Genomic DNA, 26654 nt, shown 5'->3' on the forward strand with positions numbered 1-26654 from the left:
TTACATAGTTTGTATAATAGTTATCATTTTATGCTCTTTCTACCCTACTAGATAGTAGCGTTCTTGACAGAAGGGACAATGTCTCATTCTTCCTCATAATTCCTAAGGTATCTAGTATCACGCCTTGCCCCTGAGTTGGGCTCAGTAACTACTTTCATGCTAATGAAATAATATTTAATGAAAATAAATAGATGAATTAATCTATCCACAGGCAAATGAATTACATCCTGTGAAGTTTTAAGCTACAAATAAAATGACTCTACTGGGTTACTGCATGGACTGCCCTTCAATTGCTTTGTCCTCATTCATATTTGCTATGTCTGTAGCAAAATTATTTTTTAGCTTTTGAACGGGATCATAGCAGAACTCAGAAAAGCAAGCATTTGCTTTCTGCACTGTTTACATAGAACAGTGAGAAAATACAGCACAGTGGTTTTGACCATGGAATTTGGAGTCAGATCCATTGTGGTTCAGCTCTGACAACTATGGGATGGATAACCTAGAGAAAATAGCTTATAACATCTAAATTGACTTTTCTCATTAGTAAAAGGGAGAAAACAATAGGACATACTACATTCAGTTGTTATGAGCATTAAATGAGATACGTGTCAATCTCTTAGAAAAATGCCTACCACATATTAGAACTCAACAAAGTAAGATAAACCTATTAAACACCAAAAGCAAAGGCAACAAAGCAAAACTCGACAAATGGAACTACATCAAGCTAAAATGTTTCTGCACAGCAAAGGAAACCATCGACAAAACAAAGAGGCAACCTATGGAATGGAAGAAAATATTTGCAAATCACATATCTGATAAGGGGTTGATATACAAAATATACAGGGAAATCATACAACTCTATACCAAAAAAATGCAAATAACCCAATTGAGACACAGACAAAGGACCTGAATACACATTTTTCCAAAGAAGACAGACAAATGGCCAACAGGTATATGAAAAGACATGCCACATCACTAATCATCAGGGAAATGCAAATCAAAACCACAATGAGGGGCCGGCTCAGTGGCGCAGCAGTTAAGTTGGCACATTCTGCTTTGGTGGCTCTGGGGTTCACTGGTTCAGATGCCGGTGCGGACCCAGCACTGCTTGTCAAGCCATGCTGTCATAGGCATCCCACATAGAAAGTAGAGGAAGATGGGCACAGATGTTAGCTCAAGGCCAGTCTTCCTCAGCAAAAAGAGGAGGATTGGCAGCAGATGTTAGCTCAGGGCTAATCTTCCTCAAAAAAAACCCCACAATGAGATATCACTTCACACCTGTTAGAATGGTTATTATCAAAAAGACAAGAGGTAACAAACGATGGTGAGGATGTGGAGAAAAAGGAACTTGGTGCACTGTTGGTGGGAATGTCAACCGGTACAGCCACTGTGGAAAACAGTATGGAGGCTCCTCAAGAAATTAAAAATAGAACTACCATATGATCCAGCTATCCCACTTCTGGATATATATCCAAAGGAAATGAAATCACCATCTTGAAGAAATATCTTTACTCCTAGGTTCACTGCAGCATTATTCATAATAGCCAAGACTTGGAAACAACCTAAGTGCCCATCAAAGGACGAATGGATAAAGAAGATGTGGTATATATACACAATGGAATACTACTCAGCTATAGAAAAGGAAGAAATCTTGCCATTTGTGACCACATGGTTGGACCTTGAGGGTATTATGTTAAGTGAAATAGGTCAGACATAGAAAGTCAAATACTATACAATCTCACTCATAAATAGAAGATAACAACAACAACAACAACAGCAATAATAAACAAACACAAGGATACAGAGATTAGATTGATGGTTACCGGAGGGGAAGGGGGGAAAGGGGGGAGGGAGGAGGGTAAAAAGGGTGACTGAGCACACATGTGTGGTGATGGATGGTAATTAGTCTGTGGGTGGTGAACATGATGCAATCTACACAGAAATTGAAATATAATCATGTACAACTGAAATTCATATAATGTTATAAACCAATGTCACCTCAATAAAAGAAAAAAAGAAGGAAATCTTGCTATTTGTGACAACATGAGTGAACCTAGAGGGCTTTTGCTAAGTGAAATATGTAGTGAGACAAAGACAGACAAATACTGCATGGTATCACTTATACGTGGAATCTTAACGAAATGTCTAATTCATAGATACAGAGAGTAGAAAGGTGGTTGCCAGGGGCTGGGGTAGGGGAAATAGGGAGAGGCTGGTAAAATGGTACAAACTTTCAGTTATAAGATGAATACAGTGTGAGGAGTTAATGAGTAATATGATGACTATAGTTGATAAGAGTGTAGTGTATAATTGAAATTTGCTAAGAGAGTAGAACCTAAGTGTTCTCACCATAAAAAGAGGGTAAATATGTGAGATGGCTGTGTTAACGTGATGGTGGGAATCCTTTCACAATGACTATGCATATCAAATCATCACGTTGTACACTTTAAATGTATTACTATTTTGTCAGTTATACCTCAATAAAGCTGCAAACATATAAATGTATTAATATGCAAAATAAAACACAAATCATTGAAATGAGTTTTATATTTTCTTCTGAAAGTCAACGCTGCTTGGTACTTGGTTGCTGCACTTATAAGAAAACTGAAACAATTGTCAATGTTGAATCATCTCAATTAATGCAACGTGAATTCCTGAGAAAGCTTAACGACAATATTGACTTTAAATGGAGAGTGTCTGATCTAATACATTCCAGTGGATGAGCTAGCTAAGACGCCTATCGTCTATGGATAGGCCATATTGTGCTTAGCTACCCTTTAATCAAAACTTGATTAATAAAAAGCATTTATATTCCTAAACAATATTAAGTGAAATGATTTCTCAGTGGAAGAATTGTTGCCAATTCTTTTCTTTAATGGCCTAGTAGATAAATGTGAAAGGAAAAGCACCAGTATTTCGATATTATGCATCAAACCTAAATAACTCACCATCTTTAGTGAGGAAAAGTGTGTGTTGAATGCAACGACATTATTAATTAGAACATGATTAAGAGCTAGAATAGTTAGTCATTACCTTGGTAAATTAGAAAGGCTCATTATTACCTTCAGAGTTTAAATAATTTTGAGTGTTTGGATTCTCAAACAGTAGGGGTATCTATCTTCATTCTTATTCTGAGCAAACCATGTTCCATGAAGTATTTACCTCTTCATTTTCTATAATTTCCCACTCATTAGGGTAACATATATCCTTTGCTCTCTTTAATATGAATGTGTAAGTCTTGACACACGGTACAGAGCTGGTTCAAGGTAGGAAGAAATGTTTAGGAATAAACTAACCTGGTTTACGTTGTCTGTAGATTCAAATAATAATAATGGCCAGCGTCTATTCAGTGCCCACTAAATGTTTCACACGCTATTTCACTGACTTCACATAACAGCAACGCAAGGTAGGCATTTAATACCTCCTCTCACAGATGAAAAACCTAAGGTTCAGAGACATTGTGCAACTTTCCCAAGGCCACAGGGAAACTAAGTGGGGGGCCCATTCCACATAGAAACCAGTATTTCATTTTCTGAAATAAGTGAAAAGAATTATGCACCCGTAAGACAACGGATTGTCTTTTGGAAATATACATGTGTCTCCTGTTTGTCTTTCAAGAAGAAATATGTATTTGTGTGTGTGTGTGTTTGTGTGTGTGTAGGGTTGGGTAAGTGTGTAGAGAAGAGTGGGATTCTATAGGAAATCACGTGTCTCAATAATTTTAAACAGCAGAAAATCCAAAATGTATTTCTATTTGCCTAAATGAGAAATTTCAGAAGCTTAGTCACCATTCTGTTTCATTAATTAAATCACCAAATATTTTATAAGGATATGTTCTTGGCATGTTGTCTGACTTGGAGGTACAAATGATATGCAAAAGAGTAGAAAGCTTGATTTTCTAGAGCTTGGAGTGTTTTGGTAATCTTACTACCGACTTTTGTCAAGTAACAATGAGAAAAAGTGACCCAGGATTTACTGGGACGGAGAACGTCTACCAAGGCTTCAAAATGCTCTTGAGTGATCTCTGTAGATATTCGCTGAGAGACTCTCTCCCTCGCCCTCCTAATTAAAATCTGCCTGCACCTGGAATCTAGTTTTGCTGAGTCATATCTATTCCTTCCGGACTTTCGAATGAGGAGGTAAAATGCTTGTGGTTACTAGTTCCTTCATGCCGCAGGAGAGAACTATCACCAGGTGGATATTTTCCCTTCAGGAATTTGTCATCTTCCACAATTAATTCTTCTGGTCTCGCCATGCCCAGCAAAAAACATTTTTCCCCCACAATTACTTTGTTTTTGTCAACATCTAGCTCTGTTTCTTGGCCCTCTAGGTTATTTCAAAAAGCAGAGTCGCTCCATCATAAATCTGAAAGACTATGCTCAGTAAATGAGAAGTTTGATTTGGATTTAAGAGTGAAGCCAAAGAGGAAGGAACTGCTCTTATAGGACAGTAGTAGAGAGTAGACCTGAGTTTGAATCCTGCTCTGCTGTGTGACCTTGACTATGTTATATTACTTCTTCGCGACTCAAACTTCTTAATAGGGTGACAATGCTATTACTTGTCTCCCAGGTTTTGCATGAGAATTAACAAGGTAAGGCAGGGAAAGTGCTTATTAAAGTGTTTGGCACATGCTGGAAATTTTACAGAGGGCAAATATAAACAAGTAATATTAATGCATGTGTATAATATTTGTCCTCAGTGTCACAAATTACTCTTCCCTTGAATATTCTCCCATATTCCGTGGACCTCGTTCCCTTTACCGGTAGGATTTGTGAACATGTGATAAAACTTAATTCATAGATAGCATTGAAACAAGAATTTATAAACTGAAAATCCGACTAATTGCCCGGTGATTTTCTGTTGCCAAGCAACCACATAGACTTTTTTCTCCCAGCAACTTATCTGTGTAACGTCACTGTTCATACTGACCACAAACCAAAATACTATATGTGAAAAAAAGCAGTTAATTTAACCACTCTTTTGGCTTTGGACATTCAAGAGAAACTAGTTTGATTCATGTTTTCAGAGAATTATCATAAGTGATCACTTTTGCTTGGTGTGTGTGATCCTTGGTTGTTAAAGTTGGAGCACATTGAAGTCATCTGGGGAACTTGAAAAAAGATTTCAATTCTTTGACTCCATCCCAGAAGATTCTTATTCAGGAAACTCGGGGCTGAGAATCTATCTTTGCACAAGTTTTCCAGGTGGTTCTAACGTTCATTCAGGTTTGGTAACTACAGGTATGGAAATATAGGTATTTGTCCGTTTTTTAGCTCTGCCAGTGATGTAATCACTTCGTAACGGCGGGGAGTATGATGAATGTCTAGAAAGATCTTGATTATGAGCAAATAAACAACCTTCAGTTATAACAAGTTTGTTTTCTTTCTGTTTAAAATATATATTTCTGACTATTCAGGAACAGAAAAATGTTTTTATTATCCAAATCAAAACACCGCATGAGGTACTTTGCAATAAAATCAACTGTAGATTATACACAAGTCAAAATCATCTGCCTGTTTATGGAGTTCAAAATCCTTCTAGGCACCAGGAAAAAAGTTTAATTTAAGATTTTAATCTTTCCATATATTACAGGGTTTCTGTAATGGATTTTGTGCATCTGAAACTAAAAGATTGACAGGCCTGGATATTATAGATTTATTAACCATTGGTTACATGGTCAGAGTTAGTGTGGAAAACATTTCTACAACATCCCCTAGACTAGACTAGAATGAACAATTTCTACAAAGCCTGAGGTAGGCAAGAATTAAGGTTACATTAAAAAAGCAGACGTGTTTTATTTCACAGTGATTCTTTTCTAAATAGAAACGTTATACATTAAACATAAAAATATGAAGTGGAACTCAAAGAAGAAAATGTCAAAATGCTTGGAAATTTAAAAGAAGGCTTAAAAATTTACTAATCTAATCCTGCAGTATGTTGTTTCATCATTTTGAACACGGGGCCTTGGAACCTAGTGAATGTTTGAGCAAAATACATTCTAAGAAGGAATTATTAAAGGCAAAGATAATTGTCTGAAAAGAATCATCACTATCTATAGAATATTATACAGACTGGAAAATGTATGCCAATCGTATAAATTACCTCCTTTAATCTTTACAACCTACATGTAGGTACTGTCATCATGTCCATTTTATAGATGGAGATAAATGAGACTCAGAAAAACTGACCCGTTTAAGGTCAGCTAATAGGTGGCACCACTGGGATATGAATCCTGATTTTCTCATTCATTTTACTTTCATTGTCTTAAAAGAAGGATGTTTTCAATTCCTCACTGGGTGTGAAGTCTTCAGATTAGCAACGGCAACTTATGTGCGTAATGTTAAAACGACAGGTAATTATGAAACTTCCTGGTCACATGGCTAGGAAACCATCAACTTGGCTTACCATCCTGGACTTTCCCTCATTTCTCTTTGAGAATTTGGATTGTAGAAGACCCTGGTCTGAATTCGAGAACTCTCCCGTCAACAGGAGGAATCTGGTCTTAGAACGGTTCTATTCTGCCTTATTTTACCTTGTGGTGCAAAAACACCACACCACTATAAGAATGCCAAGGAGAAATACGCTAACAGGTTGCAAGATAGCAATGCTCTTCCATGAAAGTAGAAACCAATTCTGTAAAAGGATCCGTAAATTTGTATATTTTACACAGCAGAAGATTTGTGTTTTCCTCCATTGAAATTAAGAACAGAGATTAAGAATATCTGTGCTTCTAAAACTCAGATAAAGATTACAGTGTTTTATGACACGTGCTGGCACTACTGAATATTTATTTATCTTTTATTTAATTTAAAATGTTGGATATTTATTTTAAAACAAAGATGGATGGATTGCTTTATGTTTAATATCTTAGAGCAACTTAAATTTTTCTTCACTTCTCAAGCTCTGGAGAGATTTTCTTCCATGAGTTTGACCAAAAAAAGACCCTTTTGTCTTCAATCTTAGATTACAGCATCAGAAGGATGTTGGTTTATGAGAATTTAAGCTTTATATATTAGGCCTTTATGTCATCTTTATGACTACATGACCTGTTTTGACTGAGATAACTTTTCAATTCAATGAAAAATATGCCTTTGCTAATTATTTTATGGAATGGATCTGCTGATGGCCAAAATGGCTATTGATGAATTATTTTCACTTCCATATTGAACTGTGGCTAAACTTATCCTGATGGAAACAATAAGGGTTTGTTTCAATTTCATCTTAAAACTAGGCATTAAAAATGAAATCACATATCTTTGAAGTGCATTTACCACCTTAACGGGTTTTAAATTTTACTAAAACGAAACCTCCATATGTCCCTTATGTTACAAGACAGAGCAAGAAGGGTTCACTCTCATCCTTACTCCACAGTGTTAATGCAATCAGAATTTTCCCTGAAGATGATGCTTACATCAAAATATAATAATGCGTTAAACCACAAAAGCAACCCACTAGTGGCTAAATGGCTCAATGGAGGCTATGCAGCTTAGAGAGGCAAAATTCAGCTACCATAACTGGTCACAACCCAAGGGCAAATTGGGCTATTGTCTTTCTGAAGTCCCCGTTCACTGCTGTAATTTAAAGGGAATCATATAATGCCAATGATCCAATCTAGGGAGTCTTATAGAAATGAATGTTCAAGGTAATTCAGACCGATACGACTTACCTTGGATATATACGAATAAGAAGTCATATTTTAGACTCTGGTACTTGAAAGAAAGTATTGTTTTGATAGAAAAGAATGTATCTATATATTTTTATCACTATATCTACAGCTATCTGTATCTATACGGATGTATGTAGATACTTATGCATGTATACACTCTGCAGTGTGGTTGGGATTATTCTGTCTATATTTATCAAGGAGACAGCTTATACTCTTCCAACTTACCAAATTCACATTTCCATCCTTATCTCCAATTAATTTCCTCTAAAATGTTTTACATACACACACACACACACACACACACACACACACACATTTTATTTCTTTACCTGGTGGGGTCCAAGCTACAAAAATGGAATAAGGCCCGATTACTGTGATATTATATGGAGGCTGGATTTCTTCCGGCGTCAACAGAGGTGTTTGTACAATGTGCTCATCACTAGGACTGCTGCCTCCTCCAGTAGTGGCTTCCAACCTGTAACTGTATCTATATTTAAAGAGAAAGAATTGTCATAAGACAAGGCCAAGAGAACTGAACAATGATTGCTGGCTTTTCTATCCATTGCTTAGTCCCAAATTTGTGACACATTGAAAATTCTTTGCTCCCTGTCCAGAAACTTTACCATCGACTTGGTAGTTTTTCTAGCATGGGCAGCATTCTCTCCTGTCACTATTTCTGCCCTCCCCCCATTTTTTTTTAACCCTCTAGCAATTCATTGCTTTTCTTAGAGGTTTCAGGAAAGTCTTGGAGTGTGCTAGTGGATTGCGGAGGATTCAAATTAATCTTCCCCATTTTTAAATGGGTTGGAGTTCAGGAAAATATGTTTAGAGGAAGCTGTTTCTAAATTGATCTGCTGCTCTCTACAATAAAACTAAATTGATCTCTACTGTCAGCCATAAAACATCTGTTGATCTAAGATATATTGCGTCTCTGCTGAGAAATGAATGGGAATGAAGTGCAAATAGGTGGAACTTTTTCCCTAAAACCACTCATGTCTATATCTACTGGAGCAAGTAGAGAAAACATTACATCAAAAGAAAAGGTAGTTGATGTAAAACAAAACTCTCTAAATCTCTTTTATTGCTATTTTAGGAATTCACGTTTTTGAAGATAATATGATAATTTTTAAAGCTTAATACTTTGTATATTTTATATATGTAAAAATTCTTGTGCTTTCATGTCAGACAGAAGACTAATTATTTATTTATATTTTTAAGGAATTTCACATACTCTGAAGACTGATGTAACAAGTTAGCATTGGGCTCTTCGACGTCTGAAATGGATTAAAAGATCTCATCAGACATGGAACAGCTAATAAGTGACGAGATTAATTAATTAATATTGTTTCCATTGGAGACGTGCTCTTTTTAAACTCTGAAAAATCTAAACATCTAACTGTGTGGTTGATAAAGTTTTCTTTTCGTTTACCTGCTGTTGGGCTCCAGGTTTTTATCAGTGAAATTCTGTTCCTCACTGCCACCCAGGAAAACCAAGGTTCCATTACGACTCAATTGATACTGAGAAATGAGGCCATTGGGATTTTCTGGCGGACTCCAGTATAATTCCACTGTTGTAGAATTGATGATAATGTGTCGAGGTGTCATCCAAACTCCTGGCAAAAATAACACAACGAGGTTTTATTGTTAGGATAAAATAAACCCCCTCTCAAAAATCACACCATCACCTCACATACTTTTATCTGTTGATAAAAAAATCTCACGGTGAGCAACAAAAATACATTTATTTCCTTTGGAGGTGGAATACATAATTGGGTATAAATATTTTTTTATTACTTTGATGATTTTATTTTTGAAAGTGAATGCCTTTTAGAAAGTGAATGTCAGACAACTCTCTGGATTGAAAGTAAATTTTTATTTAGTAGAGGAAAATTTCTCCATTGTGGCTGTCACTCTGCATGTAATCAAGACCTGAGAGACTATCCAGGGATTTTTGAACTTTATGCCTATTTGCTTGGAATATGTAGAAACAATCATAATCTAGTATTTACCTGAATTATCAAATTCAACAAATAAGCTTACTTTCCCTTTGCCCCTCTGACATCACGTGCTGTGGTTCTTTTCCTCCTTTCTCTCTGGCTGTTCCTCCCAGCCTCATTTACTGGCTCCTTTTCCCCAATTGGACCTCAAAATGACTAGTGTCTCAGAGACCCAGGCTCTCTCTTTTCCCTTTCTCTCCCTTCTTCTCCTTTCCTTTCTTCTTTTCCAACACTCACTTTCTAGGTGAGATCTCCGTTTAGTCTCAGTTTTGAATGTCATCTATATGCTGACCACTCCCACATATATATCTCCAGACTACAACTCTCTCCTGAGCTTCAGACTCGTGCATCCAACTGTCAACTGGACACCTCCATTTGGAGGACTAATTATATACCAAAAACTGACAACATCCAAAACAGAACTCTTGGTTTTTCTGTCTACAATCTATTCATCTCCCAATGTTGTCCATCTATCCATTTTCTTGGATAACAAAAAATTATCCTTGAGGTTTTCATTTTTTCTCACCCCTAAATGTACTCTATCATCACATCTTGTAGATTCTACCCTGAATATATATAGTTCTCTACATCTTCACTGCTGCCTTTCCTGATCCAAGCTATGTTTCTCTCTCTCAGACTCCTGTCATAGTCTCTGAACTGGTCTCCGTGTTTTAAATCTTGTCCTTCTCTATTTCATTGTAATCTTTGTAAAAGTATATAAAGTATATATGTAAGCCCATGTACTCTTTATGAAATATACAACCCCTTTGAAGTTATTCATATAATAAAACTCCAATTCCTTATGACAACCTGTATGGTCCTATATTTTTCTGGCTCTGGCCTGCCTGGCACCATTTTCTCCATCATTCATGAAGCTCCAGCCACTCCAGACTTCTTTCTTTCCCCAGAATGCTTCCAGTTCTTTCCCACTTCTGAGCATTTGTGCTTCCATCCCCTCTATCTAGGACACTTTTGCTCATATCACCATGATATTTTTGCACTTTATTTTCATAGTTCAGTGACCTTGTAAATATGTTATTCGACCACCCTCCCCAACTATAACTTTAACCCTATCTAAAGTGATCCCAACCTTGTTCCTCTCTATCATACACCATTTTGTGTGTGTGGGTGTGAGAAAGATCGGCCCTGAGCTAACATCTATTGCCAATCCTCCTTTTTTTGCTTGAGGAAGATGGTCCCTGAGCTAACACCCTTGCCAATCTTCCTCCACTTTGAATATGGGATCCCGCCACAGCATGGCTAGATGAGTGGTGTGTAGGTCTGTGCCCAGGATCAGAACCCGTGAATCCTGGGCTTCCAAAGTGGAGTGCATGAACTTAACCACTGCACCATCAGGCCGGCCCACTCATATGCCCTTTTTAATTTTGCTCTTGACACCCATAAAATCATAACCATTCTTCTTTCTTTGATATTATCATTATTTTTATGTTGTTATGACTGTGTGGTCTACTTCTTTGTCCTGCTTCAATACAAAGTTAGCTCCATAAGGGCCGGGATCTTCCCCTTCTCATTTGTCAATGTATCTTTGTGGCTAGCACAATGCCTAATAAATACTGAATGAACAAATTTATTGCAAATATATATCCTGCAAATTACTATGTTAAGTACTCTAGGCAGTTCTATGGAATGAAAATGTGATTAAGATGTGGCTTATTCTTACAAGGAGTTTACTTTTCTGTATAAAAGATAAAATATATACACAAACAGCTGTAATTCAAGGTCAAACATTAAAGTGTTCTTATAGACATACAAAGATATTGATGGAGAACCTAGCAATGAGAAAGATCAATCCTACCATTTCATGTTGTCATCTGGGGATGCTCTGAATAGACACTGTAACCCTCTCCTTCAGCTTTTAAAAACTCATTTCAATATTAGGTTCCCTGTAATCAATAGTTTTGGGTTGATTGTATCTCCTGTGTAAGTTCCTCAGTAAAGGCTAAGATTTCCACACTTTCAAAAGAAAAATTTTCAGGATATTTAAATGCAATTTATTTAGCAACATCCTGAAAGAATTAAATAAATTTAAAAACGGCTCAAACTTAACTGATTTTCTAAGGAACAGCTTATTCCAGAGAAGAAAGTAGTTCATTTTGTTTTGAAAGCGCACTCTATGTTAGATTCTTGGACAAATCCACAAATCATAGTGTACATTTATGGCTGGGTTTCTCTGCCAAAGGCAGCTGGACGATTCAACCAATGAATTAACACATCATGTTAATTTGTGGATTTAAGAGACAAAGTATAAAGGTTTTGTTTATAATCTGCTTCCTGCAGTCATGTCTTTTCTCACGTTGAAGGCTGTATTAAAAATCCCCAAGGTACTAGCAAGACTATTTCTTAGTTTCCACTTTTGAATCAGTCAATGCAACCTGTGGATACAGAGGAGTTAATGAAATAAAATGAAGCAACATTTTGGGTTTGCTTCGTGTTTAAAATAAAAGTTGAGTTTCATATTTATACAAGCTGGTGAAAGCTCTGTTCACATAGGTAATCAGCTTGTGTCCATTGGTTTGGTTATAAGGTGAAACTGAAATGTGTAAAAAACTGATAAGTGCTGTGTTTTTATTTGCATAATGACATGGAGACACTGTTATCTTGGCAGCTGCAAGAAATCTTTGATAGACTAAGACCCACCATTGGTGAGATGCATCTCAGGCGGAGAACCGGCCTCTCTCTCTGAGCCTGAGTCTCAGGGGACATCAGAAACCTATTCCACATAGTAGAAGTGCAGAGTTCAGACAGTTCAAGGAAAAGGAATAGATGGTCAGAGGGAAGCCATCTAGAAAGGAGATGGGGAACAGGTAAACTAGCTGAGAGGAATAAGAGGGAACAGTCAGAAGGAAACCTTGGTGGGTCTCTTGACATAATAACTACCAACAAACACAAAACAAAACGTGTCTACTGGATTTGTTTTAAATTTGTCTTGAGTGCGATGCAATATTACCCACTTCTGATGTCCTATAACTCTTCATTCCAGTTCAAAAATCCCAGTATTTATTGTGGATTGGCTTTCTGTTGGAAGCTAGTGGAGGGAACCAGTTCTGTATTGGCTGATGTCAGAGATGCATTACTTCTAGACTATTTACTATTTGTTAATTTATTCATTCAATGTTCTCCCCAGTTATGTGTCATTTTCTGCACTGGGCACTGTGGATGTGGGGATAAAGACATACAGTCTTTACTCTTCAAGGAACCCATAGTATCATGGTAAATAAAGACTAATAAATAAAAATTTATAATCCAGTTTAATAAATGCTTTAAGAAAAGAAAGCATAGTGTGCTACTAGAGCATTTAGGAAGGGTTCCCCAACATAGACTGGGGTGAGATGGGGATAGATGGGAAGTGGAGGTGATCATAGGAGAAGATTTCCAGAAGGGGAGACACGTAGGCCAAATTTTACAAAAGTGAGAGTTAGCTGAGTGAGAATGTACAGAAGGGTGTCTAAGGTGAGGAGAACCCACATCAAGTCCTAGAGACATGGGAAAGTAGAGTAGAACTACAAGAATCTCAACATGACTGGCACATTGAATGGCATGTGGGGAAGACCAAAAGACTTGACAGATTGGCAGAAGCTAAAACTTGAGGGGTTTATTTTGCTTTACTAAGAAGATGTGGATTTTTTTTCCCCTGGAACAAAATGGGATCCTATGCAGGTGACTAATGTGACTATACTTATTTCACATACAAGTTATTCACAAATGGCACTTACACACTAATACTTATTTTGGCAAAAGAGGAAAAAGAATTGAGATGGGGATATGAGAAAGTGGAGAAATGACTAGAGGTAGGGAGACTAGTTAACAATATCCGGAGAAGTTATAGGAGTCTGAACTAAGGCAATGCCAGAAGGGATGGCAAGGAAGAACAAATTTTTAAAAAATCCTTAAGATTGAAAATTAATAAGATTTTTACGAAGAATTGCATACTACAACTCAAGGAAAAGAGAAGCATTAAGAATGTCAATTTGGTGCTTGTGTTCTTGCAAGGAAGAGAAGTAAGTTGGGGAGTGAGGAGAGAGATTTTAAGTGTTGAAATACTGAGGTTGAAGTATTTGCAAAACACCTAAATATAAACATCTAGCGGATGGTGGACACGCAGGCCTTAAATCCATAAGTGTGGCCATTGTGAGAGCTGTAGAATTTGATAGCTTTCAACTTTCATTAGGAATTAAAGCCAATCCTTGAAAGTTCCAGAGGAGACTATAGAGTTACAAGTGCAAAGAGTAGTGAAAGAATCTAGAGGAACGTCAATAGTTCAAAGAAAGGCAGAGGAAGAGGAATCTGGAATGAAACTGAGAAAGACTGGTCTTCTTTCGTTTTTCTTTCCACATTATCAATGCTAGAGGATGCAATTTTGCATGACTGAACTCTACAATGAATTAGAGCTTGCTGGTACAGCAGCAATTCTAAAAAGAGAGAGAAATAATCCAATTCGAACTCTTCCCACTATTTGACTAAAGGTACACATGAGGATAAAATTGTAGAGAATTATGTTCAACTTATCAAAGAGGTCATAATAAGCATTAACTTTTTTTTTTTTTAGATTGCAAATGAGAGAGATGAGAAGAGCTCAGGGGCGCTATGAAAAAATGCTTCTTTTAACTCTCTCCATATCCACTTAGGACACTCAAATGTGAGACCTTCAAATAATGTCTGATTCACTCAAATAGGCATTTTATAATTAGTTATATTTAGGTCGTTAATTAAAAATGGCAAATATTTCCGTTTTACAGTAAAACAACAGAACTTAATGTTACTGTTGATTTGTTTTTTTACAACCTACAAGTTAAGTACTCAGACTATACTTATTTCACATACAAGTTATTCACAAATGGCACTTACACAGCCAGAAAATGGCTTCTAAATCCATGTTGTTCTACAGAGAAAAGCCCATTTGTTTTATCATTCTTTTGCACAGTTATTTGTGTTATAGGAAAGGTGCATATAGTTAAAAAAAGAAATCAAGTAAAACATTTCCCATCTCACACTCCTCTGCACTATTGAAAGCTATAATTTTTAAGTCATGAAATCTGAGCTCTTTCATGAAAATTTTTTTGAAAGTAGATGCATATTTTCTAAGAATTTAAATATGTGGATTTGATGCGTAAACTGGAGCAAGAGACCCTGTTATTTTATCAAGCTTGGGTTTCAGCCAAAACTGGTTGATAGATCCTTTAGAAATTATCCATTATCATCAAAGTATCCATTTGATAGTTTACCTTTCCAAAAAATCCACTGCTGGTTTCTTCCTTTCAAAGGAACACTAAGCTTTTTGACATGAAACATTCTTTATATAGAAAACATCATTAGTGAATTCCTGGTGAGGAGCCATATGCCCCATATGTGGAATTTTCCATTTTATTCCCCATTTACTGGTAGGAAGTTCAGGTCTAATATTCTGAGGTACAACAATTCCTTTCATTAGAAGAGTAACGGACACGTAGTTCAGGTCTCTCTGATGGCAATTAACATATTTCCCTTTAGAAACTTATTGTGCCTCTGTTTCCCCACATGGAAAATAGGCAGATAATAAAGATTAACCAAATAATTAGTTAATCTCTAGCCCAAGCTTCTGAGCATATTTCTTTCCTAAAAGTAAGTGATACCACCCATCCCAGTTGCCCAACCAAAAGGAACCATTGTTATACATTGGATGTGTATACTTCCAGAATTTTTTCTATTCATTTATTTATCTATAGAAATGCATATCATTTTCTATGTGTGTTTTTATACATAAAACATACCACATATTAATGGCATTCTATAACTTCCTCTTCATATGTACGGATCATCTCATTCTTTTAAACTGATGCATAGAATTCCACAATGGGAATATATCTGAATTTATTTAGCAATTCCCCTTCTCATGGATATTTAGATTGCTCCCACCATTTTACCATTGAACAAACGAATGAAACATGATTCAATAAACATCCTGGTATACGCCTCCTTGTGCAATTGTAGAAGCATTATTTTCTGGCATAGATAATGAAAATTAAATTGATGTGTCATGGAGAATTCACAGTTTAAATTTAATAGACCTTGCCAATTTGCCTGCCAAGGTAATGGTCCCACTTTACACCCCCTCACACTGTATTTGATTGTACATCTCGTCCATTTGTCAAAATCCTTGCTCCTTGTGGTCCATTTCAGAAGTCACCTGATCCATAAAATCTTTCTGGATGTCCATGGTGGGTTGTAATCTCCCTCCTGTGCTTAAGCTGAGCATTCGTTCGTTTGTTCTTCTTAACATCGCCTTTCAGATTCTCTCTCTTCATAAAAGTTTGGGTACTTATCCTATCATTTCTACTTGACTGTAAGTTCTTGAGGGCAGTGAACATTTCAGCCAACTTCAGCAGTGAACCTGGTGCTTGTTATATATTAGGCACTCCAGATAGATTTAACTTTTGATTTTTTGAGGAGTTTCATATCCAAGTATATAACAATATATCTATATTTTTTTCCGCAGAAAACCAAACCCAAAAGGTTTAAAGAATTGAAAGCAAACATTCTCTTGGAAGGCTTATAGTTTTACCAAACCTGAAGAATGGGAACCTAGAAGACTATTTTATTTTGTACCTATCAACTTTATTCCTTCTTCTTTGCTTGAAAGGAAAGAGTTCCTGGAGTTCACTTCAAAATGCCATATGAAAACTTCATCTCCCAAGTCATGGGTATTTTTTAATTACCTTGCGGGGCTGCCTGCAGAGTCTGACCTAGAAAAGGCTCACTTGAAGCGCATCCAGCAGATGTACAAGCTGTAAGTGTGAAGCTGTAGTTGGTGTATGGCTGGAGACCTAGAAAGAGCAAAGAAGAGATAAAGCACATCTTGAGAGGGTTATTTATTATCAATGAAGCCCCAGAAGGAACATGCAGAGTTGCAGATATGATATCCAAAAATTTTAAGAGCAGAAAACACCCTCGAATGGAGATAGGGACTTCCTTAGCAGCTCAGCACTAACAGAAATTTCATTTATCACTGATAAAATAACAAATTCTCTGCCTTAGAAGAGATCTTAAAATTTATGTAATCCGTCCATCCATCTTTCTCTGGATTCCCCTGTACAACATGTCACTGGAGAGGCTGTCCTGCCTAGGCGATTGGAATACTCGGTCTCCCAATGAGCCCATTCCACCTTTAGAAAGCTCTAGAGCTCTCCTTTTGTTCAAAAGTCCTTCCTTATATTGTGGTGAACTCTTTCTATCACTTCCACCCCTAGGGACATGTAGAACAAATCTAATTTCTTTTCCACGTGACAGTTCTTCAAATATCTGTAGACAGTTATCAAATCCCCCTTGAACCGTCTCTTCTCCAGGCTAACCAATCCACTTTCTGCAACTGCTTCTTAGATGTATAGGGGTGGAAAAAATAAAAAGAAAGTTCGAGTCAACAGTTTTTAACCCCAAGCCATATTCAGCTCATATTAACACCAGTGAACTCTTTTTTTTTTTTTTAAACTTTGTCTTCCTTCACCACATGTGCCCACACTGGACCACCTCACACTTTGCTTCTGTAGTTTTTAGGGTACATTGGTTGTGTCTTTACACATAGACTAAATATAATTTGATGAGGGCATAGTGCTTATTACTTCTTTTGTATTCACAATATGATACAGCCCAATAACTACTTAATAAGTTTGCAGGGAAAAAAAGGAATGATAATCCATTTACAAGAGAAGTTATATGTTGTTAGACTTCGCCAGTCCGTGGCTGGTGACTTTGGGCAAGTTACTTAGCTTCTCTTTGCCTTGATTACTGATCTGTAAAATGGGGAATCGTCCAGCTTCTAAGGCCGTTAAGAAGATGAAATGGGTTCCTTAGAGTTGTACTTTATTTTAGCAGAAGCAACCTTAAGACTCAGTAGCATCAACAAGGGGTATAGTGAAGCTAACATTTTTTGCCTTGATTATTGGGGAAATTCAAACAATGCCAAAACTTTACATTTTTTTCTTTAAAATAGGACTTAGTCTATATGTCAAATAATTGTGCTAAGTTATAACATGGATCTAATGATTATTGTACTTGTTTTTCATAATTTTGAACTACATTTTTACATATTTTGTTCTTTAGGTGAAGTGACTTTTTCTCCACAGACATTCAAGTGTGTCACTCTGTCACTTTATGCAAACTTCTGCCCAAATACATTTATAAAAATTTTGACCACTCTGTCTACACACTACACCCAGCACTTTTTATCCCCTCAAATTACTTTCTTCTTTCATAGTCTTCAACATTATCCAATGTTTTATTATGTCTGTTTATTTATTGTTTGTCGCCCCCATATGATGCAAGCCCTAAAAGAGCAAGGCCATTGTTTTGCCTACCACTGTATCCTTCCAATAGTGACAGGCACCACGTAGATGCTTGTTAAATGAATGAAAAAATTAACTACCTGGTTCATTTAGAATCTGGGTTTTCTGCTACAGCAATAATTTTCTGTAGCTGGAGCTGCTCCAGGATTCAGCTTCAAAGCCCTTTGTGTCTCCTTATCACTTTAGTGATAAGATGGAGATACTTATTTGATTGTAATCTTCCATTTGGTTGCTATGGAGGATTTACATAATTTTGATATTTACCTGCCTTACAGATGAGAAATATGATGAAAGATCTAAGCCATACCCAAGCCATGTACATTTGATAAAAGCTTATGGGAAAATGCTAAAGATTACAAAACATAGAGCTCAAAAGAAAATGGAAGGAAATATCCAATTTCCTGAAGGTCAGAGATGGCAGTGGCAAGCTGATTTAGCCTGACGGTGTCCCCTCTTTACTTCCACTGCTGAAAAATGGGGTCCTAACCCTTGTAACACCATTTCAGCTGAATATCTTACTTTCTCACTTAGAACGTAAGCCCTTTGAGAGTAAGGATGGCATCTTCCAGTATTTTTTTTGAATTATTATTATTTTTTCCCAATAGTGCCTATTTTAGGTGTTCAATGTTTGTTAAATATTATTTAAAGAAGACTGAGCCCATAAAAATGCTCCATAAGGACGTCAGGGCTACAAGGCTATGATATTCATGATGTTCATCATGAGTGTGATTTGACCAAATCAGAATTCCTTAGGTACCCCTCCCCACAGCATCTACTTCACTGAGTAGGAGATTATTCTCTAGTTGCAGAGTATTATTAAAATAACAACAAAATTAATATAATTCATGAACTACAAATATTTTATAGATCTTTTCTGAATGCCAGACTTAAGTATGGCTGGTAAGAGTGAAGCAATACTTGATTTTTTTTCTGGAATATTCTGACCAAAAAAAACCATAAAAAGCCTCCATGCTCTTCCTCATGTTGTGTTCTGGCTGGTCTGGTTTCAGACATTCAGTGACTTTTGAAGAACATATTAGGATGGGTCTTAGGGACAGAAGAGAAAACTTGTCATCACAGAGGTACACTAAGGTTGATTAGAAGATTGAGGGTATTTGTAATGAGGATAGTAGTTACAAAGAAAATTAATGTATATAGGAATAGAAATTGTCCTTTCTTTATAAAATCTTTCTGGAGCGAGTTGATTGACATCCATTTTATATATAACCCAGAACACCAGAAGACAGCTGTTGAGAGATGGTACAGCGGTGGAACATCTAACCCTTTAGGAATTTTTGATAGATGAGGAATGCGTGCCAAAGGTCTTTGTTACCAATGTATAAATTGGATGGGATGGGTTGGCTTAGCAGAATATGGGGCCGGGGCTAGTAGAGGAATACGTCTCTTGAAGCTACTGGAGTACCAAAATCAAGGGGTGGATGTAGAACTGAGCATTGAGTAGAAGACCTGGGTCAGGAAGTCAGAAGAGTTCAAAGACATCACCAAATCAAGAGGAGAGAACGTGGTGAACTGGAGAAAAGAGACAAGGATTGAAGAACCAGAAAGGTGTGAGTGGAGGCATGAGACCTCAAGTGAAGGAGGGCAGGAGGATGGACAGTCTAATTCATAGGCAGTTTATCCTCAAGAGCTGTGTCTGCCCCTGAAATGTGGGCATGCTGGCCAATTTTAAGGGCCATATGGGGCAAGGGTGGAAATACTCAGGCTCATTTCAAATGACATTTGTCAGCTTGTGTCATGCAACTCCACAACTGCTATATCCACCCTCAAGAGTCCATTCAGATTTCTTTTTATAACAAAACTCAAATTTCCTTGGAGAACCCAGTCTTCTGACCACTATCAATGTTTGTGCTTTGTTTAGAGTTGACTCTGCCTAGATTGAGAAGTGTACATGTGACCCAGGCCTGGAAACAGCTCCACATTCCTTTTGCAATGTTATCAGCTCGGAATTGAGTCTGTGACCTCATTCAGGCCAGTGAAAGCTACGCCTTGAACCACAACTTTGATTTTTACTGCTGTTTGTTCTTCTTTCACCACATAGAGCTTCAGAATGGAGGAGAGCTCGGAGATGAAAAGAAATTGGCTCCTGGAAACATCATTTTGTAGCCTTGAGTCAGCCATGCCCAAAGTCCACACTTGACTGTTTAGTTTCATGAGCCAATAAATGTCCATTTATTAAGCCTGTTTGAACTGAGCTTTCTGTAACTTGCAAGAAAAAGAGTTCTAAATAATACTATTATGATAATTACTAAAAATGTCACTTGCCTACCCACAGGTTCAGAATCTTGTATGTTACACATGGGGACCATCAGGAGCTGTTATTACGCTGTCCTAGGTGGTCTGTCTTTACACAAGCTAGAAAGAGTTATAAGATAATGAGAGAGAGAATTAGCAGCAACATGAAAAGGTTTGGAGAAAGGTGAAGAAGTTTCACCCTGAATAACACTGAACAAGAATTATTATTCATGCCTCACAGGTGGGAAAACTGAGGCTCAGAGAACCAAATAGTCACACAGTGAGTAAGTGATCGGCCCTGGTAGGAGCTGTAGTGGAGGAAGAACTATTTCTCTACCCTCTAGGTCCTTCTGGCTGGCCTAAGAATTAAATTGACATGAGACAGAATAACAATAGCATGTATACATGGGAGAAAACCAGGAAAACTGAGGAACTTGAAAAAAATGGCAGAAATCACCACCTTCAATACCATTTTCAGCTAAAGACAAAGGAGGGTGTTGGAGGTAGCGGTTTGGGACTTCAAAGGAGAGGAGGGCAATTCACATGGAGATGGAAAAGCAAGTGTTTGGTAAACAAATGTTTGCTGAGCCATCTGTAGACAATGTGACCCAAGAGAGACAACTTTGATAAAAATGAGCTTAGCAAGGATCCTCCCAGTCTACCAATACCCAGAGTTATCTATGATGGTGGCCTGTCCTGGGGACAGGGCTTCTATCTTAAATTCTTTTAGACAGGAGGAAGGTCAAAGTTTCTTTCAGAGTCTTTTGTCCTTAAAAATAACCAAGCCAAAGAGATACATTTTGGGGTGGCCAATTTTGATCCCCCACAGAAGAAACTCATGACTTTAACACCAAGCCCTGTGCCCTCTCTGTCATGTATGAACTACAGCCAGATACATTGAAATTTTTTAATGAGTGCCTTTCCTCCGAAGATTAAACAGCATCTGAAGGACTTCAAAATGGTAGAAACCATTGTAGCTATTCTTGAAATAAAAGAAATATGCTAAAATGATCTGGTTCGAACAAAGTCAATACAAAAACTATAAATTAAAAGAAAAAATGAAACTCAGGGGCCTTTGTTGTTCCATTTTTACTCCTCTTTTAGCTGGACTCTATACATTAAATATATTTTATGAGAAATGCAGCTATTTTCAAGGAAGTCAGTTACCAGATTAATAAATAACCTATTAGCTAAAGTTTACTAAACACCCACTGCTTGCAGGCCTTCTGTGCACTTCCTGGGCATTAACACGATCGAAGCCCTCACTAACTGGCTGGGGTACTGCTATCATCTGCTCATTTTACAGATAAGGGAGCTAAGGCATAGAGGGCTGGAGGAACTCACCAATGATCATGGAGATAAGAAAGGGGGAGGCCAGGATAGAAATCTGGGCATTTGGGCTGAGAGTTGTAGCCCAGAGCAATTGGGTCAGGCTTCCTAGCCTTGTAAATAAAGCGATGACATAGGCAGGTCAAAGCCCAGTGAAACTTTGAGTAAGAAAAAACTCAAGTGGGAATATATATTGAAATATTTCCATTTTGAATACTGACGCAATTCACGCATTGAGGCCGTACAGCATAGCCGTTAAGGGGCAGAGACTGAAGTTAGACTATTTGAGTTGTAGTCCTTACCTACTTATTAACTATGACCACGGGCAAGTTTTCTGACCTCTGGGTGCCTCAGTTTCCAAATCTGTATGCATGATAGCATAGATTGCTTAATTGGGGTACAGACTAACTTGAAGGGAGGCAATATCTGAATCTGTATTCTCTATATTCTATTTCTTAGCTCTTATATTTTTTCATCTTGTTAGGATTGGATGACTAACAGGCGTTTCAAATAATCTGTAAGGAAAGCAGAGACTGCCATCACGCATAGATGATTTACATGAACTGGACGGCCTTTCAAATGTATGACTCTGTAAAACTCAATAAAATCAACACATTTCAACTGGAATTTGCTGTCATTTTAAGTAAGTCTCTATTGGTAGTCCTTAAAACGAGACATATGTGAAATATTAGCAACAGGCAATGAAAAGGGCACGCCAATTGAAAACTACTCATGAATTGATCCGAATGAGAAGAGGGAACTGAAGAGATGTCTCAAAGGAACTGTTCTGACCATAACTTAATCCTGAAGTCGAGGAGTAGAAGGAGAAAAGAAAACATCATTCAAGAGCTCAGCATCAAATTGAAAGAGCTGGAAATAACAGTTGTAGAGTAGAGAAAGGCAAATGCATGGAGAAAAGCCAAGTATCTAACATTTCAGTATAGCGAAGATTATCGTGGCTGTAAATTACCTGAATTTTCCCATAGGGAATCATGTTCTCTTTTAAAGGAAAGAGGCATACTATAGCCAAACTCATTACAATTACACTTGCAAGTAACATCACTTTCAAGAGTAAATGTGTGTTAAAAAGGGACCACAAAAACTCTGCCTATGGATCATAAAAATATGATTTGGAAAACAAAACCCATGCCTATGTAAGTTACATTTGATGTACTCTATAAAGAACAGCTTGTTTCTAATTTTTAATCTCCAGATAAAAAGTTAGGAAAAGGCATTTTGCCCATTATAATTTAGCCAAGGTTACTTCAAAACATTCATCTGGTAATTCTGTATTGTCATCCGTTAATTTCTAGAGAATTACCAACCAGTCCTAAATAATACGTAATTCCACGAGTTCCTCAATCAACTTGGTTAGTAATTAGTTCAAGTGCTGAGAGGCCTGGGTTACTTTAACAAGTTTTTTAAAGGTGGTTATCAAGTATTATACACTCTGGGGACAAGTAACCAGTCCTAGCACTGGTTCACCCAAACGTGATTTTTGGCCCAGCCCATCTGACACACACATCCAATCAATTGCTGCCGGGAAGAGCTTTTGCCCTCATCTGCCTTATATCTCACCAACTGATCCCCTCCAGAGCATCCCTGCTCATGGAGATTCCAGAAACTTCCAACATCTACTGGAAACCTTGGCTGCGATGAAGAGAGCTATATCAGGATTCTAGTTTAATCTGATGCTACGTGAAAATATGGATGTTCAAAACTAAAACACCAAGACACCCTGGAGTTACTTTAGAGATATCTAAGACACATTTAGATCATGATTTGTTTTACAAAATTTGATTGCAAAATATTTCACACATTCACATGCTACAGTCCCCTTTTCTTGATAATACCATCCATGTGATCTCAGCAGCTCTCCATCCCACTTAATCCAGTCAATTTCTTGCCCCCTTGTGGGCTGCCACCGGCACTGTCCATTTCTTGTAGCAAAGCTTTAAAGTATGAGTTCAGCTGATAACTCCTATGAACTGGGCATGAATACATCAAAACAAAGGGGCTCCTGCAATGTAAATGCCTGTGAGATAACTTCATAACTTTTGGTTCTGACTACTTGCTACAGGCTTATTTGCATGATTCTATATTTTGTAATTATATATTTATTAATTGTATATTTTATGTGAAATTCTAAGCCGTAGCTTAGGCCCCTCTACTCAATATTTTAGTGATCAGATTCATCCCAAGAAGCACTTCATAGATGAGTTATGTCGTTGGCAGACTCTTTGCAAATACAGATCAACATTAAGCTTATTATGAAGATAGTCCAAGGAAAGACCCTTTTTTTGATTTTGGTAACTCTATTTTAACAAATACTTTTCTTCTCTTGAGTCTGGTGTTGTACTATACTAGACTGAGCCACTTTTACCCTACATTTTCAGGCAGAGTGTTGTTCTCTAGAAACAAAATGTGGCATCAAGTGGCAGCAAAGTCTGATGCTGCTGGAATGCTCGACAACAAGGACACGCATCTCACGGACAGCAGGTGTTGGATAGAACTGTTGGGACGAAACAGAAGTCGTGGTCGCCCAGACAAAGCATCTTGGAATATCTGGGATTTCAGAGGAAACTTTTTTCCTTGGAAAATGAGTGTCCAAGCAGCTGTTGACTATAATTCTTTGGCTATAAAATTGTATCTATAAGAATATTTTTAAAAAGTAAGAAATAGTGGCTGATGCTGTGCTATTTTTTTTTTTTTTGGCAAGTTGTCAGGCATCAAGTTGTCCTCAGAGTTGGAAAAACGGCAATAAAATGAATTGTTATATCAGTTTTCACAGGTCTGAGGCTTGGTGGTCAGTGGTCAGGTCGTAGCTGGGGGAAACACAGGGCAGAGCGTTACACACAGATACAGAAGCAGCTCCTGAAGCTGGTCTGAGGACACGATCATCATCCTAGTTTTCCTCCTCCCTGTTTCAATTAGAGAAATACACTGCCAATAAATCCAGATTGCCAGAGATCAGGGCTGGCTTCACGGGCATGTGACCTGTGCTGACCCAAGCTCCCATGCTTAGAAGAAGCCTGTGCTTGATTCAATGCTCTGCTTCTATGGTCTTGAAATTCTTAAGTTTTGAACAAGGGGCCCTGCATTTTCATTTTGCCCTGGGCCCTGCCAAGTATGTAGCCACGCCTACTTGAGGTTGACATGTGTTTGACAGTATATTTTTTGTATCTGGTCAAAATGAAATGAAATCTTTCACATACTAGTTTATTATTCAACATGCACTCATTCAAAAACCTCTTTTGAACACTTCGTATAAGGTAAGTACTGTGATAGGTGCCTATCACAGTATATATGATATAATGACAAACAGGAGGCTGTTGTCTCTGTCCTTAAAAACTTCACCCCTTGGTTGAAGAACAGAGACAAGAACAAAGGATATTGTGATAAAGCATAACACATACCATGAGAGTGAAGTCTAGGATGCTGTGGAGCACATACTAGAGTTATCTACATGTAAAATCCTCTTATAAACAATTTCCACATTTTGTGATATTAATGGTCAAACTATGTTCTCTTTTTTCAAAACTGATGTGTACAATGCCTGTGTCGGCACATGAGTAGTACCTGTTCTGTTATAACCAGCATCGTTAGGGTTTATGCAATCTTAGCACAGGAGGTTTCCACGAGCTTCTAAGAGAAAAATTGTTGTCTCCTTGCTCACTCAGTGCTGGCGAGTCTTCCCTCTTAAGTGAAATGTAACGCTGAGCAACTTTTAATGAATTATTTTGAAAACATTCCCCCTAGAGTTAAGAGACACAGAAGCCCTTATCATATCTGCTGCTAAAGAGGACATGATTAATTCATGTCGTTCTCAGTGGCCCTAATTATTTAGTTAATCCTTTCCCTCTGTCCTCTAGCCCACTGCCCACATTAGGAGGCCTGTGTATGAAGCCGTGGTAACCCAAAGCGAAACAATGCCATAACTGACATCCCAATTGTTCTGTGCAGGTTGGTGGACATGTTCAGTAATAAATGATATGAAAAGGTCTTTTATTGACAAGCTGCCATGCGCTGTTTGCATTAGCGAATATGAGAAGCTGATGGCTGCTTCTCCTTTGTCCCTATGGTATTCAGCTCAGTGAGATAGCAGAAAATGCTTCAGTTTACTTAAAGCATTGATAACACCTCTAAATAATTAACTGAGGACTTCCTGTCTTCAATTACTTAATGCTTTTTTTTTTAACATCTTGAGAGGATTATAAGCAATTTATGGATTTCACATGATGAGTGCATGCGCCACTATTCCCACAAAGCATTTACGGGATCGTGTTTCTAAAGCTTCGATGTAATTAAAAATCAGCATGGAGACAATGGGGCAGAGGCAAGGTGCTCGTTTTCCCTCCTGTCGTTGCTAAGGACCTAGATTTTCAGGCTCCAGGGTGACTTGCGCTACAGCTTTATTAGTGTTCCACTGTTACTTAGGGAATGCCAAGGTTTTGGAAATGATGAGAAAATCCAAACATTTATCCCAGGGGGTTCAAGCAGCTCTTCCATCAAATATTTGAGATGGAATCTGAAATAAATGTGATTATTTTAGTTCATTCTATGAACTTGAAGGGGAGGAAGAACTGTTCCTCTACCCTCTGGGTTCTCCTGGCTGCTCCAAGAATTAAATTGACATGAGACAGAGTAACAGGAGAAAATCAAACAAATTTAATAACATGCATACATGGGAGAAACCCAGAAAAACAGATTAACTTGCCAAAACGACTGAAGCCACCACCTTAAATACCATCTTGAGTTAAAGACAAAGGAACATGTTGTGGGTAGTGGTTTGGGACTTCAAAGGGGAGGAAGGTAATTCACATGAAGATGGAAAAGCAAATGTCTGGTAAACAAATATTTGCTGAGCCATCTATAGACAGTGGGACCCAAGAGAAAACTTTGATAGAAATGGGCCTTCCTGCCTTCCTGTCTGCCACACCTAGAGTTCTCTTCCTGAAACAGGCCTTCTATCTTAAAACTTTTAGGCAGTTAGGGGGAAGGTCAAAGTTTCTTTCAGAGTCTTTTGTCCTTAAAAATAATCAAGCCAAAGAGACACATTTTGGGGTGGCAAAT

At 37.6% G+C, this 26654-nt stretch overlaps 1 protein-coding gene across 1 annotated transcript in view; it reads right to left on the reverse strand.

Annotated features, from left to right (window-relative positions):
- Positions 1 to 26654, reverse strand: part of USH2A (usherin) — a 743449-nt gene that overhangs the window by 116509 nt on the left and 600286 nt on the right. The window contains exons 56-58 of the mRNA XM_070501449.1: positions 16377 to 16484; positions 9096 to 9279; positions 7996 to 8153 (exon numbers count right to left, since the gene is read on the reverse strand). Of these exons, the coding sequence (XP_070357550.1) occupies positions 7996 to 8153; positions 9096 to 9279; positions 16377 to 16484 (450 nt within the window). The remainder of the gene's footprint in view (positions 1 to 7995; positions 8154 to 9095; positions 9280 to 16376; positions 16485 to 26654) is intronic.

Source organism: Equus asinus, chromosome 30 (assembly GCF_041296235.1).
Source record: "Equus asinus isolate D_3611 breed Donkey chromosome 30, EquAss-T2T_v2, whole genome shotgun sequence".
NCBI classification, from domain to species: domain Eukaryota; kingdom Metazoa; phylum Chordata; class Mammalia; order Perissodactyla; family Equidae; genus Equus; species Equus asinus.